General features: G+C 33.6%; 2 protein-coding genes across 6 annotated transcripts; both read right to left on the bottom strand.

Annotated features, from left to right (window-relative positions):
• Positions 1–1,682: 1,682 nt before the first annotated feature.
• Positions 1,683–2,504, bottom strand: AT1G54445 (Protein of unknown function (PD694200)). The gene is made up of 3 exons (NM_001333650.1): positions 2,473–2,504; positions 2,144–2,266; positions 1,683–1,945 (listed from the first exon to the last, which is right to left on the bottom strand). The coding sequence occupies exons 2-3, from the start codon at positions 2,223–2,225 to the stop codon at positions 1,791–1,793; spliced, it is 237 nt and encodes a 78-aa protein (NP_001319225.1). The 5' UTR covers positions 2,226–2,266; positions 2,473–2,504; the 3' UTR covers positions 1,683–1,790.
• A 3,910-nt stretch (positions 2,505–6,414) lies between these two features.
• Positions 6,415–11,689, bottom strand: AT1G54440 (Polynucleotidyl transferase, ribonuclease H fold protein with HRDC domain-containing protein). 5 transcript variants are annotated; one of them, NM_104322.5, is made up of 14 exons: positions 11,112–11,669; positions 10,821–10,976; positions 10,406–10,564; positions 10,239–10,322; positions 9,841–9,920; positions 9,696–9,746; positions 9,505–9,613; positions 8,973–9,055; positions 8,721–8,766; positions 8,541–8,628; positions 8,285–8,454; positions 7,697–7,855; positions 7,135–7,293; positions 6,415–7,033 (listed from the first exon to the last, which is right to left on the bottom strand). In NM_104322.5, the coding sequence occupies exons 1-14, from the start codon at positions 11,367–11,369 to the stop codon at positions 6,722–6,724; spliced, it is 1,914 nt and encodes a 637-aa protein (NP_175846.3). In that variant the 5' UTR covers positions 11,370–11,669; the 3' UTR covers positions 6,415–6,721. The 5 variants fall into 5 exon arrangements, with proteins under 5 accessions (NP_175846.3, NP_001323052.1, NP_001323053.1 ...); NM_001333649.1 differs by having other exon boundaries at positions 6,442–7,033; positions 7,135–7,215; positions 7,778–7,855; positions 11,112–11,600; NM_001198293.1 differs by having other exon boundaries at positions 6,644–7,039; positions 11,112–11,617.
• Positions 11,690–12,294: the final 605 nt, after the last annotated feature.

Here is a 12,294-nt window from a genome sequence, read left to right as displayed (position 1 = left end):
GGATGATTTTGCATTAGAGTTGCATATACATTGCATACTAGGATTGTTTTCAGGTGTTTTGGATGTTGTTGGTGTTCAAACAGAAGAGAAACAGAGCAGAGAGTCAGCATGCTCAATCGCACCTTCACTAGACCACTCGATCGCAACCAATGACCATTTTAGAGGCATCACTCAATCCCCTGATCGAGCAGAGATTGTAATGGTAACACAAACCACTCGATCACAAGCCGGAGGAACCACCAAATTAACACCACTCGATCGCCACTCAACCCATCTACTCATCCTTCACTCAACCCATCTAATCATCCTGCACTCAACCAGACAACCTGAAGATAAGGAAGAGACGAGAAGGAAAGACACCACTCTATCGCAAGCCGGAGGAACAATCAAATCAAGACCACTCGACTTCAACCTTGTTGGGCCGTTCAACCATGTCTTCACATCAGACTGCTCGATCGCAAGGTGGAGTTCATGAAGCCCAATCTAACCCGTCAGACCACTCGATCGCGACATAAAGATTTGAAGACCACTGTTTTATTTTCTTATCTATTATTATTTTTGCTTATGATTATATGTTAGGTCGGTTGAGGTGGTTATTTGGTGGTGAGAGCTGACCTAGAGACTTTTGATTGAGTGAGAAGTAATTGGTGTGGGTTTGATGTCTCAAAATGTTATTGAAAAATGATGAGAACAAATTAGACATATCTCTCAGCAAAAAATGGCTTAAGGTCATTTTTGGAGATTTTAAATATGATATTAAGATTTGTAGATACTTTTTTTTTTGTAAACCAAGGCTTATAGATTCAAGAATCATATTTCTACTAAGAAGTGTAAGATACATGAAACTTAGAAGTAGAAGGAATTCAAAGGAAAAGGGACTAAAGAGAGAGTATTTATGGTGGCTGGGGAGGAAGTGTGATAGATATTTGTGTAAGAATTAATGAATTAATGAATTTAATATGCAAGTTTACCCTTAAGTCAATTTCATTTACAAGTTTACCCTTCATGTCAATCTCGTTTACAAGTTTACCCTCTAAATCCGAATTATGCAAGTCAATCCCACAATCTCAAAAGTCACATGCAATACAGCTCTCCCATGTAACGATGACGTGACATTCGATAACTCTGTTTGAAAACATAAGGGTTTTGTGCAAAAAAAACCTTTATGTAAACTTTGTTTTGCAAGATAAACCTCCATGTCAAATAAATACAAATCAAACCACAATCTAAAAAGTCTCCTGCAATATAGGCCTATTGTGTATCGATGACATGACAGTCGATACTCATTCAGAGATTTTATAAGCCTATCGAATATAATACTTTACTGCATATAATTTAATTAAGTTATTGATTTAAGTTTTAAATAAAATAAAACCGAATCGATAACCAAACACTTAACCAAAATATCCAGAAACTTAGAAAATATCCAAAATTTATACCCATAACTGTAATTATAAACTCAAAATATTAATTATTTTTAGAACCAAAACAATCAAATACTTTAAATAATCAAAATATCCAAATAAATACTCTTTTACAAAATAGAACCAAATTTTAATTTTCTTTCTAAAATTTTCATTTTTGTATTTTTTTGGTTAATTACGGTTGTCGATTCAAAAATTTGAGAAAACGTAACCTTGATAATTAATGAATTATTTGAAATAATGGGTAAAAAGATGAAAGGAAACATCATTAATGCAGGTAAAACTAAATAATTTTTTTAACAAGAAACATTATTGAATATAATCTTTTCATATATTATTGGGAGTACATTTATAATGAAATTTTTTTTAATTAGGAGGCTTAGAAGTGAGGTCACAACAACAAACACCGCCATAACTGTATATTCGACATTCTCCTCCTTTCGGGTATCCCATAGACACGCATTTTCTCCAGCATGGTGGTGTGGTTATACATCCGTCTTGCTTACAGTCATAATATTTTTCTATTTGGTTCATAATAAACATATGAATATTACTTTAAGTACAAAATATGTTTTAACATGTTTATTAAATGAGTTTTTTTTAGTGAATTTGACTCAACCATTGAAAACAAATCTCAGTTTGAATGTTTCAAAGAATTTCAAGTTAAAAAATTTAAATGTTTAAGATATAATATATAATTTAACCAATAAATGTGTCACCTGGTGAACCCATGGAAGAAAGGATGATAGCAAACATCATCAATGAATGTAACAAAACATATGAAAACATCTTCGTAGTCATTAGTTATTCTCGATGATGCAACAACTCTTTGTGTAAATATCCTACAAAAAAACATTAATTATATTATAAATAAAAAAGATTCAAAATCAATGTAAAATCTCATGTATAGGACATATGTAATAAATATATTTAAGACATTTCTCAATATTTTGTATTTGACTATTTGATATAAATAGTTGTATTTTCTCATAAGAAATTTCTTACATTTCATATAAACTTGAATTTGTATGTTTAGAAATCGATTTACCTTTTTATTCTTCTTCAAATATTATGTTATTTACTAAGATCTGATTGTTCTGGTCTTGTGTGTTTGTTTGTTTATATACACAAACACATATAATCAACCTTCCATATTATATTAGTGAACATATAATTATGGTCAACAAATTTGGTCAATGAGTCTCAATATTTGATATGCTTCCATTTTATATTATATATACATGTAAATTAATTTATTTCTATTAAAAATAGAAAATTAATTTAATCTGGATGTATAAGTAAAATATAAATTGATGAGCAAATTTAAAATTTAATTACAACTGTATTGGCAATTGGGTACAAATTTTGACATCCCTGTACCTAGACAAAAATAAGACTTTATGATAAAAAAAATTAAAATTTAGTGGATTAAAATTGGTGTTTAGCAAGAACAAATGCAACATACATTGTAAGAATGAGGCGGATTTGCGACATACATTGTAAGAATGAGGCGGATTGGGCGCAATTTTTAACTATAAGCTAAAACCCACATAAAACTAGGAGTAGCCTTGAGGTTTCAACTGCTTATAAACTTGCAAACCCTTGAGCAAGAGAGGTGTCACATGAGAGAGGGAAAACAAGATATATAAAAGGTATAAGGTGCCACAAACAAGAAGTTAGATAATTCATGACTTTCTCAAAAGCCCACGGAAGTTGCTTGTCGACTTCCTTCAATCCAAACGGGGAACAGCAGCTTCCTTGAAACGGAACTGGCAGCAACATGACAAGCAGAACAGCTTTTGCTCTCGAAGGCATTACGACCCCAGCCAATTATCTTGATAGGCCCGAGTCTGATCGGGCTAAGTCTAAAACCCCCGTTAGCCCAAACGGGCTTAGACGGAAAGCCCGATTTTATATGGACACATATTTAAGGCTAAGCCTTATACTTTTCAGGGTTGGACAAGACTAACCTGCATGATTTTGCCTTAATTGACATGCCTACTCACCCCTTATGCTATAGTTTCTTTATTGTTTGAATTGTGATACTATATTCTTCACTATATTATCAAATATGGTTGTTTTTGTAATTCGCCATATATTTTACATATTATTGCTCATCGAAAAATATTCCTCGTGATATTAATTTCAAAAAATGAAACTATAGTTGCCCCCGTTTTTTATGTCTCCTCCGTTGTTTTCTCTATAGTTTATTAAACGTGTTCAAAGCTTAACTAGCTTTATTTTCCTCTTCAAACCTCTAAAATGTGAAAGTTTTTTGACCAATGGTGAAAGAGTTAAAGGTTTCTACACAAAGTATGAGATTCGACTCTTTAAAAATGCATTTTTTGCAGATTAATGATGGAATTATCATGAAGTACATGGTACCTTATGCATGTTGCAATAGAGCATATCCACCAAGGAGATGTCGTACATGAAGAACGTTCGTTATGGATCCGAGTGTTGTAGAGAAAACTACGATGAGATATCATTGTTTGTGAAATTTGTTCATCATAATCGCATATGCTGATTGCTGAAGGTTGTTTAATAGTATCATAATAAAAGGGGTGAACGACCTGTGTGTCCCTTGGAAGTTTCATATAGCACTAGAACTACACCGAATTCCAACCTCGATCTTGGTCCACACAAATAAAAAGTTTTAGTCCTATTTCTCCCTAATTTGAAAGTTCGAAACCTCAAAACACATAAAATCAAAATTCAAACCTAAAACACACATAAACATAGTTTATAATCGTTTTTTTGTTACCCAGACATCGTTAACCACATTAGGACTAAACTGAACCGGATTTAACCTGAGTAGACCCGATTTAAGATCGAAAATCCCCAAATCTCAGAATCAATGAACACTAGAATTTGAGAGAACCCAGAAATTTAATCAATTGATTGTTGAGGGAGAAATTCATGATGATGAAGACGGATCATATCAGCCACGTTGCAAATCATCTCAGCCACAACCACACGATAAATCAGATAGTTATTAGAGCCTTCTCAATGCATTATTTCTCCGGACAAACTTTCTCAAGACACTTTCAGTCAAGGATAAATAAGATTAGAAGATACAATGGATTTATTTTTGGTTTTGCTTTTTAAGATTATGATTAAATTGGCTTTGTTGTTTTGTTGTATAACTCGATTTACTCAAGCTCTACAATTTTTGTCTCTGTTTTACATTGCTTTTTGATCTCTGCAACTATTAAAATGTTAATGGCACAAAAACCGTGTCATAAGCTACAAAATGATAACGATTCACCAAAATGAGACAACAATGAGATTCCAAATCGTTGGGTTTGTCTCCTCTACGAACGATGTCATGGTTTCCCCTCAGGACTTGCTTTATTTCCAGAAAAATTTATTGAAAAAGAAGAGCAAAATAGAGTTTCAGTCAAAGACTAAAATTTGAGATTGACTTAACTCCAAATTCATATATCCGCAATGCTCTTTCAAATAATGTGTTCACAAATGATGTTTTTCCAAAAACAATGGAGGAAAATTCTTCAATTTCTTCTATAGACAACGAAACGGAGAATTTCAATTCCAAGAATGGAGATGTATATGTTGGTTTTGTAATCGGGAGGTGATGGCGGAGAAGGAGACGGGTCAAATGGGGTAGAAGGAGATGGGTCATATTTTTAATTTGGTTTAGGATTGGTTTAAGTGGTTTAATATCAGTTTATGTTATAAACCAATTAATCAAACGTTTATGTGTTTTGAGGTTTCGAACTTTCAAATTAGGGAGAAATAGGACTAGAACTTTTTATTTGTGTAGACCAAGATCGAGGTTGAAATTTTGTGTAGTTCTAATGCTATATGAAACTTCCGAGGGGGACACAGGTCGTTCGCCCTAATAAAAGTGGATAAACGTTTTTAGTGGTGTTGTAATAAACGCGAAAACAATGTCTTCTATAATTAATTTAAATTTGATCTATTTAATAAAATTAAAACCCAATCGTGAAGCCTAATCCCTATAACATTAACATCATTACCGCTTATAAGAAAGGTAAATATAATAGAAATACTCTGTATTTTCTTAGCTTTAGATTTTATGAGATTTCGTAAATTTAAACATTTGGTCTTGGTTTAGGAATTCTATATTTCAATGTTCTTTAATAAAGTGAGACAAACATCTCTATCATGAATCTCTTCCTTTCGTTGAAACTCTCACCCCTTGTTATTTATTTACTCGCTGGATCTCATGCTAGATCCCTCTTTCACTCACCAATATTACATCCGAAGGGAATAAATCTAAACCTCAAAACACATGTATTTTAAAAATAAAACATGCTATTAAAACTAATAGATCTATATATTACATATATTTAGCAATATATACCATGTTATTCAACAGAATCACATGAATTATTGAAAGAAATCTACATATTTTATCAATATTTCACGTTATTTATCAAAGTAACATGAAATCTTCTAAATTCTGCATATAAACCATGTTGTTCAATAGAGTCGTTTGAATTCTTGAAATAATTCTACATATTTATCAATACTTCATGCTATTTAACAAAGTCACATGAAATCTTAGTCACTGACGATGAATATGTGAGCTCCGATCTTTGTCTCTCTCTCCCTCCTAGTCATTGACGATGATGAGTACGTGAACTTATCCGTAAGACATCTGTTAGCCAATTAACTGAGGTATTTTTTTGTCATCGGTGATCCACCGAACCATGGTTGGAACTTGGAAATGAGATTAATGGACGATGATGTAGTGTTGTTGAGAAGTAATAATCATCTTAGCGTAGGAATAGTTTGGTCATTGTGAGAAAAGGTTAGTTACTTAATTTTCAGCATTTGGCTAGTTACTAATATTACCCTTTATAATATAGTAGTTCTTTAGCATGGTTTGTAAACAATAAAAACAAAAGTTTTTTAAAACATAATATTTTGCTCAATTTTAAACAAGTAATTTTAGTTTTGTTTATGAACTCAAGAGCGACTAAAAATTACAAAGTATAAACAATTATAAAAAAAATATTTCCATAACTCTCCAAAAAAATAGTTGTAAGCTGTGTTATATTTACATAGCATGTAGTGTTTTCTTTAAATAGTTGCCCGTACCCACTAAAAAATATGTCTGGTCCAGACAAGTCTGGATTTGCTTTCACTAAGAGCAATGTTTTGTTTCTGGTTAATCAAAAATTCAATTAACATATATAAAACATATGACTACCTGTTGTATACACATACAAGTCAAGATAGATTGTCTATTGTCTGAAGATACCGACCAAAACATTGCATAATGTACCACAAAAGCTAATGAAAGGGCTCTAAATGTTAAGAAAGCCACGTTTCATATTCATGAATCTCCTATGTTTCTCACTTCTCCTACGCATGTCTTCATCTTCTCTGCTTTCCGAGTCATCATCATCGTCTAACACAATAACCTCTGTATTACATGTCTTCGGCTTTTGAGTCAACGATGGTGATCCCTTCGAAGGCGTTTCCGAAACTCTGTCCAAAGCATCAGCGGCTTTCGTGCTCTGTTCATAAGACTCATCATCATCATCATCATCATCATCATCCACCACTATGATTACCTTATCTGGCTTGGACTTGGACACTTTGACCTCTTCTTTTACCTGCAACTTCTTTCTCAGCAGATTAGTAATGTAATCAATTGATACCGGTGTTTACAAATTTCTATGTGAAGTACAATTCTCACACTATATAACAACCTCACCTTGTTATCACTTTCAAACTTCCTCTTTGACAGCAAAACTCCAAAACCACTGCTTTGTTTCTTTGAATCATCCACACAAACCTTCTTCGAACTCAGAGAAGAAGCTGAAGCTTCTGTGCCTGTTTTCTCAATCTTAGGTTCGATATTCTTTTCAACCACCTAATTCAAGAAATGTCATAGAGCAAAGAGAAAATTTTCACTATAAATAATTACCAAGTGCATGCAATAATAAAGCAGTCATGACTCATGGCTCTTAAGTAACATCTCATGGTTTCGCACCACGAAACTACTAGACATTTGGATTAGCAATTAGCACTTGCAAATAAGTCTCCTCTAGTTATAGTATTTTGGCCCACATGCTATTGAAGGGTGCAAGATTTAGTTCCTAATAAACTTGGTTCTATATGACCTAATCTATTCACTCAAGCAAGTATCATATATAATCACTACTAATTGCTTTTCACCAAGCAGGTAAGCACATACCCTTTAACTAAAAACCTACAGTTTTAAAACACATATGTAAAGTTCTCTTCTCACACTATATAGTATATAACAACCTCACCGTTTTGTCACTTTCCAACTTCCTCTTTAACGGCAAAACTCCAAAACCACTGCTTTGTTTCTTTGAATCATCCACACAAACCTTCTCCAGACTCAGAGAAGACGCTGAAGCTCCTGTGTCTGTTTTCTCAATCTTAGGTTCTATATTCATTTCAACCACCTAAATCAAGAAAAGACAGAGCAAAGAGAAATTTTTTACTATAAATAATTACCAAGTGCATGCAATAATAAAGCTTTCACGACTCATGGCTATTAAGAAACATCTAGCAATCAGCACTTGCAAATAACTCTCCTCTAGTTATAATTTCTTTGCAAGTTCACATGCTATTGAAGGGTGCACGATTTAGTTCCTAATGCACCTTGTTTCAATCAAGCAAGCATCATATATATATGATCACTGCTACACCACAACTAAAACCTACGGTTTAAGAATACATATTTTTCAAAACATATCTACTCGATAACAGCAATCATTGCCAAAACCACTCCAGAATTAGAAGGCAAGCACATTTTTTTCGTACTCCTTATATAAACAGAAAGAAACCAAAAGGAGTTATACTATTAATTCATAACATAATAGATATCTTACTGTTTCAGGACGCCTATCTTTCAAAGATTGAACAACTGGCTCGAATGCCGCTGCATTTTGCATTGATCGTCTGATGACACTGATCACTGCGTCAAAATTACGCTCGAGGTAAGGAAGCTTTGACTTCAACAAACGGCGCAACTGGGCAACAACAATTGGCATCTCCTTGGCTGTTATTTAATAAAACGAGTTAGACCAAATTAGGAACCACCGACAAATATCCAAGAACCTGGAGATGAAATGGTAAATTATCTACCTATGTCAAAAAGAGTTTTATTTGGCAATACATAACCGGTGCTCTCATCATCTGCGCGTGCAATCCGATCCCGCCATTCACAAAGCCCCTGCAGCTCAGCAACTATTATGTAAGCTTCATATGGTAAAAAGAAAGGTAGATGAAGGGTGCCTTGTATCATTACGCAAATTGAGAGCATACCGCAACAATGGAAAGTTGAACCGCATTGAGATTACCTGTCTGAACCCTAACAAAATGCCAAAATGGAAACACATACTAGAGATTATTTTAAGTTAATAAGCCATGCATAAGATTTTAAACCTAATCGGGTATTGCTCTTCCATATAAAAGCACAAAAACGATTGACAGGATAGCCAAAGAACAGGTACACCAGGCAACAATTAAAACTAAAGCGTAGATTTTGATTCATGAGGGGGACAATAAGCAACATACCCATAAACGTGAAGATATGAATCCCTAGTCCAAAGCTCTTTTTCATATAGTTGCATGCACACGTCATAACTGCGCTTGTACACCTGTTAGCATTGATAACTTCGTCAAAATGGTTATCGAAAACTGAAAAATCCCAAGCATAGACCCACTCGACTCAAAAGAGAAGATTATGAATAGAAATGAGTTGATGCTTGATCTTCATGTGCCAACGAACAACCGTATACGTGACACAGAGACATCAGGAAGGATCAGTTAGAAAAATCAAAGAAACCAAAGTTAAAGCAGGGACCGAGGGGGATGAATTATTTTATACAGATCTTACTTTGGGCATAATATTTCTATTAAATATTGAAAGAGCAGAATGGTATGTTTGGTTTCTTTTAAAATTTGGGTGAAAGAGAAGGGAACAAGAGTCACGTCTAATTAAGTGGGTGTTTTTTTATTATAGCATCTTCTTTACTCTATCAGTCTCCCTTTAATCAAAATCTAGAAAAAGAAATACCAATAGAATTCGGGAGACTTTGATTGTTACCTCTACCAGAGGAGAGTCAGATTGCTCATCTTCCTTTGCCATTGTGTGCAACTCCATTCGCATTACATCATAAATGTACAAAAGATAATGTGTATCTTCTCTAGCATATCTGCCATTATATGCAAATGTGTTAGCTCAACTCAACCAATGCAAAGCAATCATGAGAGAGACTAGACAGAGAATATACTAACCTTTTCATTACATCTGGAAGGGGTCTTATTCTCCAGTCTGCTTTTTGGTATCTGCAGCCAATTAGCAAAACAGAAATTGAACGAAGAGTGAGATAATGAGAATGCAAAAAGAACAAAAGTTAACTAAGATTGGATTGTTATGCACTCTTTGTTTGCAGCAACTCCACAATAATGCTTCAGAAGAAATTCCAGACTATTTCTCTCCAGCTTTAGCACCCTTGAAGCCTGACAGAAAACAAAAAAGTACTGCTTAAGATTTAATAACACTTTAAACCTTAAGAACCTTCAGACCAAAGTTATCGTTTAATAGCCACAAGAATGTCACGAACATCATTAAAGGAATACAGGGACAGAAGAGTTATATTTTCAAATTTCTACTCTCTGGAGCGTAGACAAAAACAAAGGAAGAAAAATTGAGTTTCATTTTTTCCAATAAATTGTCTTCATTCTTCTACATTACTACCAAAATGGGTTCTGTTAAGGTGATCTCATACACCTCCAAGTAATATGACCATGTCAAAACAAAATAACCAGAAATCAAACCTGTCCTGTGTCAAAAAGATTGCAGACATAAATGCCAAAGTCCCGTTGAAGCCAAATAATATCTCGATCTGCTCCATGGATTACCTAGTTAAGTTAAATGGTTTCATATTGTATTAACTATATTCTAGGAATTCTGTAGAAAACACATTGCGCATTATGGAGAAAACCTTTTTCTTTTTAGGGTCTTTGAAGAGTTCCCTTAGATAAGGACCAATGTGATCCCAAAGCTTGAATATATCAACAATATAATCCTCGGTTCTAGTAGAGATTTGCATCAAGCATGTTAATCCTTGAAAAGTTCTATACTGATTATGCTCCAGATCGACCTACAAAAGGAATAAAAGACAACAAACTCAAGCAAGAACGATAAACAAGATATAATAAATAAGGAAAGAGATACCATCATCCTAACTCATAAATTAAGTTCTCTTTGTCTACTCAATATACTGGAGACAGATACTTTAAGGAAAGCTCATTCTCATTATAACACAAGCAAACTTCTAAGAGCCTCTACCAAAAAGTGCCACATTTTAACAATACATTGCACATCGGACTAAAAACAATCAGAGGAAGAAAATTTACAGCAAACTCTTCAACACTTTGCAATGCAGCAGCTAAGTCCTCAAGATCTTTGACTTCTTCAACTAGCTTGAATGGAGTCTCTTCCAATGGGAGAGGCTTAACAGGTCTCATCTCACTTAGATTTCTATCAACAAAGTCCATCACAGATAGTTCCTCCTACAATACGAGAACAGAGATGCAAACAAAATCACATACAGAAAAAGGTAACCTAAACAAATCAAAGATTACAGTTCCACACTCGAGATATTACATTATACAGCTACGAATCAACACAGAGACAACGAAACTAACCAGTGGATGAATGAACCGAAGACCGTCTTCACTCTTCTCCAACAAAACATGCTCAAAAGGATTATTAGCATTGTCTACCAAAATCTTATACTCCTCTTGAGGCTTCGTTAACGTCGGTATATGAAACGGAACCTCTGCCTTGCCAAATTTCGCGAATCCCTTATCACTCTCAGCCACTTTCACATCGATTACCTTCTTCGAATCTTCCTCCATCTTTCGATTCCTCTTGAACTCATCCATGGGATCATCAAATCTCATCGATTTCTTACCACCAATCGTCTCAAGAACAGACTGCGAGCTCCAAGCTAACTCATCGATCGGACGCTTGAACTCGTCGGACTTGGAGAGAGAATGGAAATCTCTGTTCGTCGGAATTGTAAGAGAAGACGAAGATAGTTTTGAGAGATTCTTCGGAGACTTCTTCACCTAAGCAATGTGATCTTCTTCACTCATTTTTGGATTCTCGCTTAGGGTTTTAGAATCGCCATTGAAGTCAAGTCTTAGTCAAGAAATGAGTCTTCGTATTAAAGCTTAATCATGATAAGGAGCTAATCTTCTTGATAAGCACCTAATCAATGTTGTGTGACATTTGTCAAAATTTTGTATTTGTTTTGGATTCCATACCAAATATGTACATGATGATTATTTTTATTTTTTAAATCCTATTTATTTGTTTTTAAGTTTTATAAGTTTAGATATATAAGTAGATTTTAGAATACTTATCAGAAAAATAAATTAACGGTTTATCATTTTATCTTAATGTATTTTCATGTTTACATGTATTTTTTAGAAAATTTAAATACAGTAAAACCTTTTTAAAAAAATTATCATCACACCAATTTTTTTAAAAAAAATACATTTAATAGAAGGTATATAAAAATTGTCATCATACCATATCATCTGCTTTATTATCAAATAAAAAGCAAAAAAATAATCTTACCATTATGAATAAATCAAAAATTAGCGGTAAAGATTAACGGTCATAAAGGACACAAGCTGTGGAGATATGAAAGAAAATAAATTTCGATTCTAAATATAATTGACATATCTATAATAAAATTCTAGCAATAAAAAGCACAATCAGTTAAGTTCATAATGTTGAAAGCTATTATAAATTGTCACTCTTATTGTATATATATACTATATTAATGACATGTGATTGTTGTAGATGTGAGTAGTAAGA

The sequence above is a fragment of the Arabidopsis thaliana genome (genome assembly GCF_000001735.4).
Source record: "Arabidopsis thaliana chromosome 1 sequence".
NCBI lineage: Eukaryota > Viridiplantae > Streptophyta > Magnoliopsida > Brassicales > Brassicaceae > Arabidopsis > Arabidopsis thaliana.
This window is presented reverse-complemented; position numbering and strand designations above follow the sequence as displayed.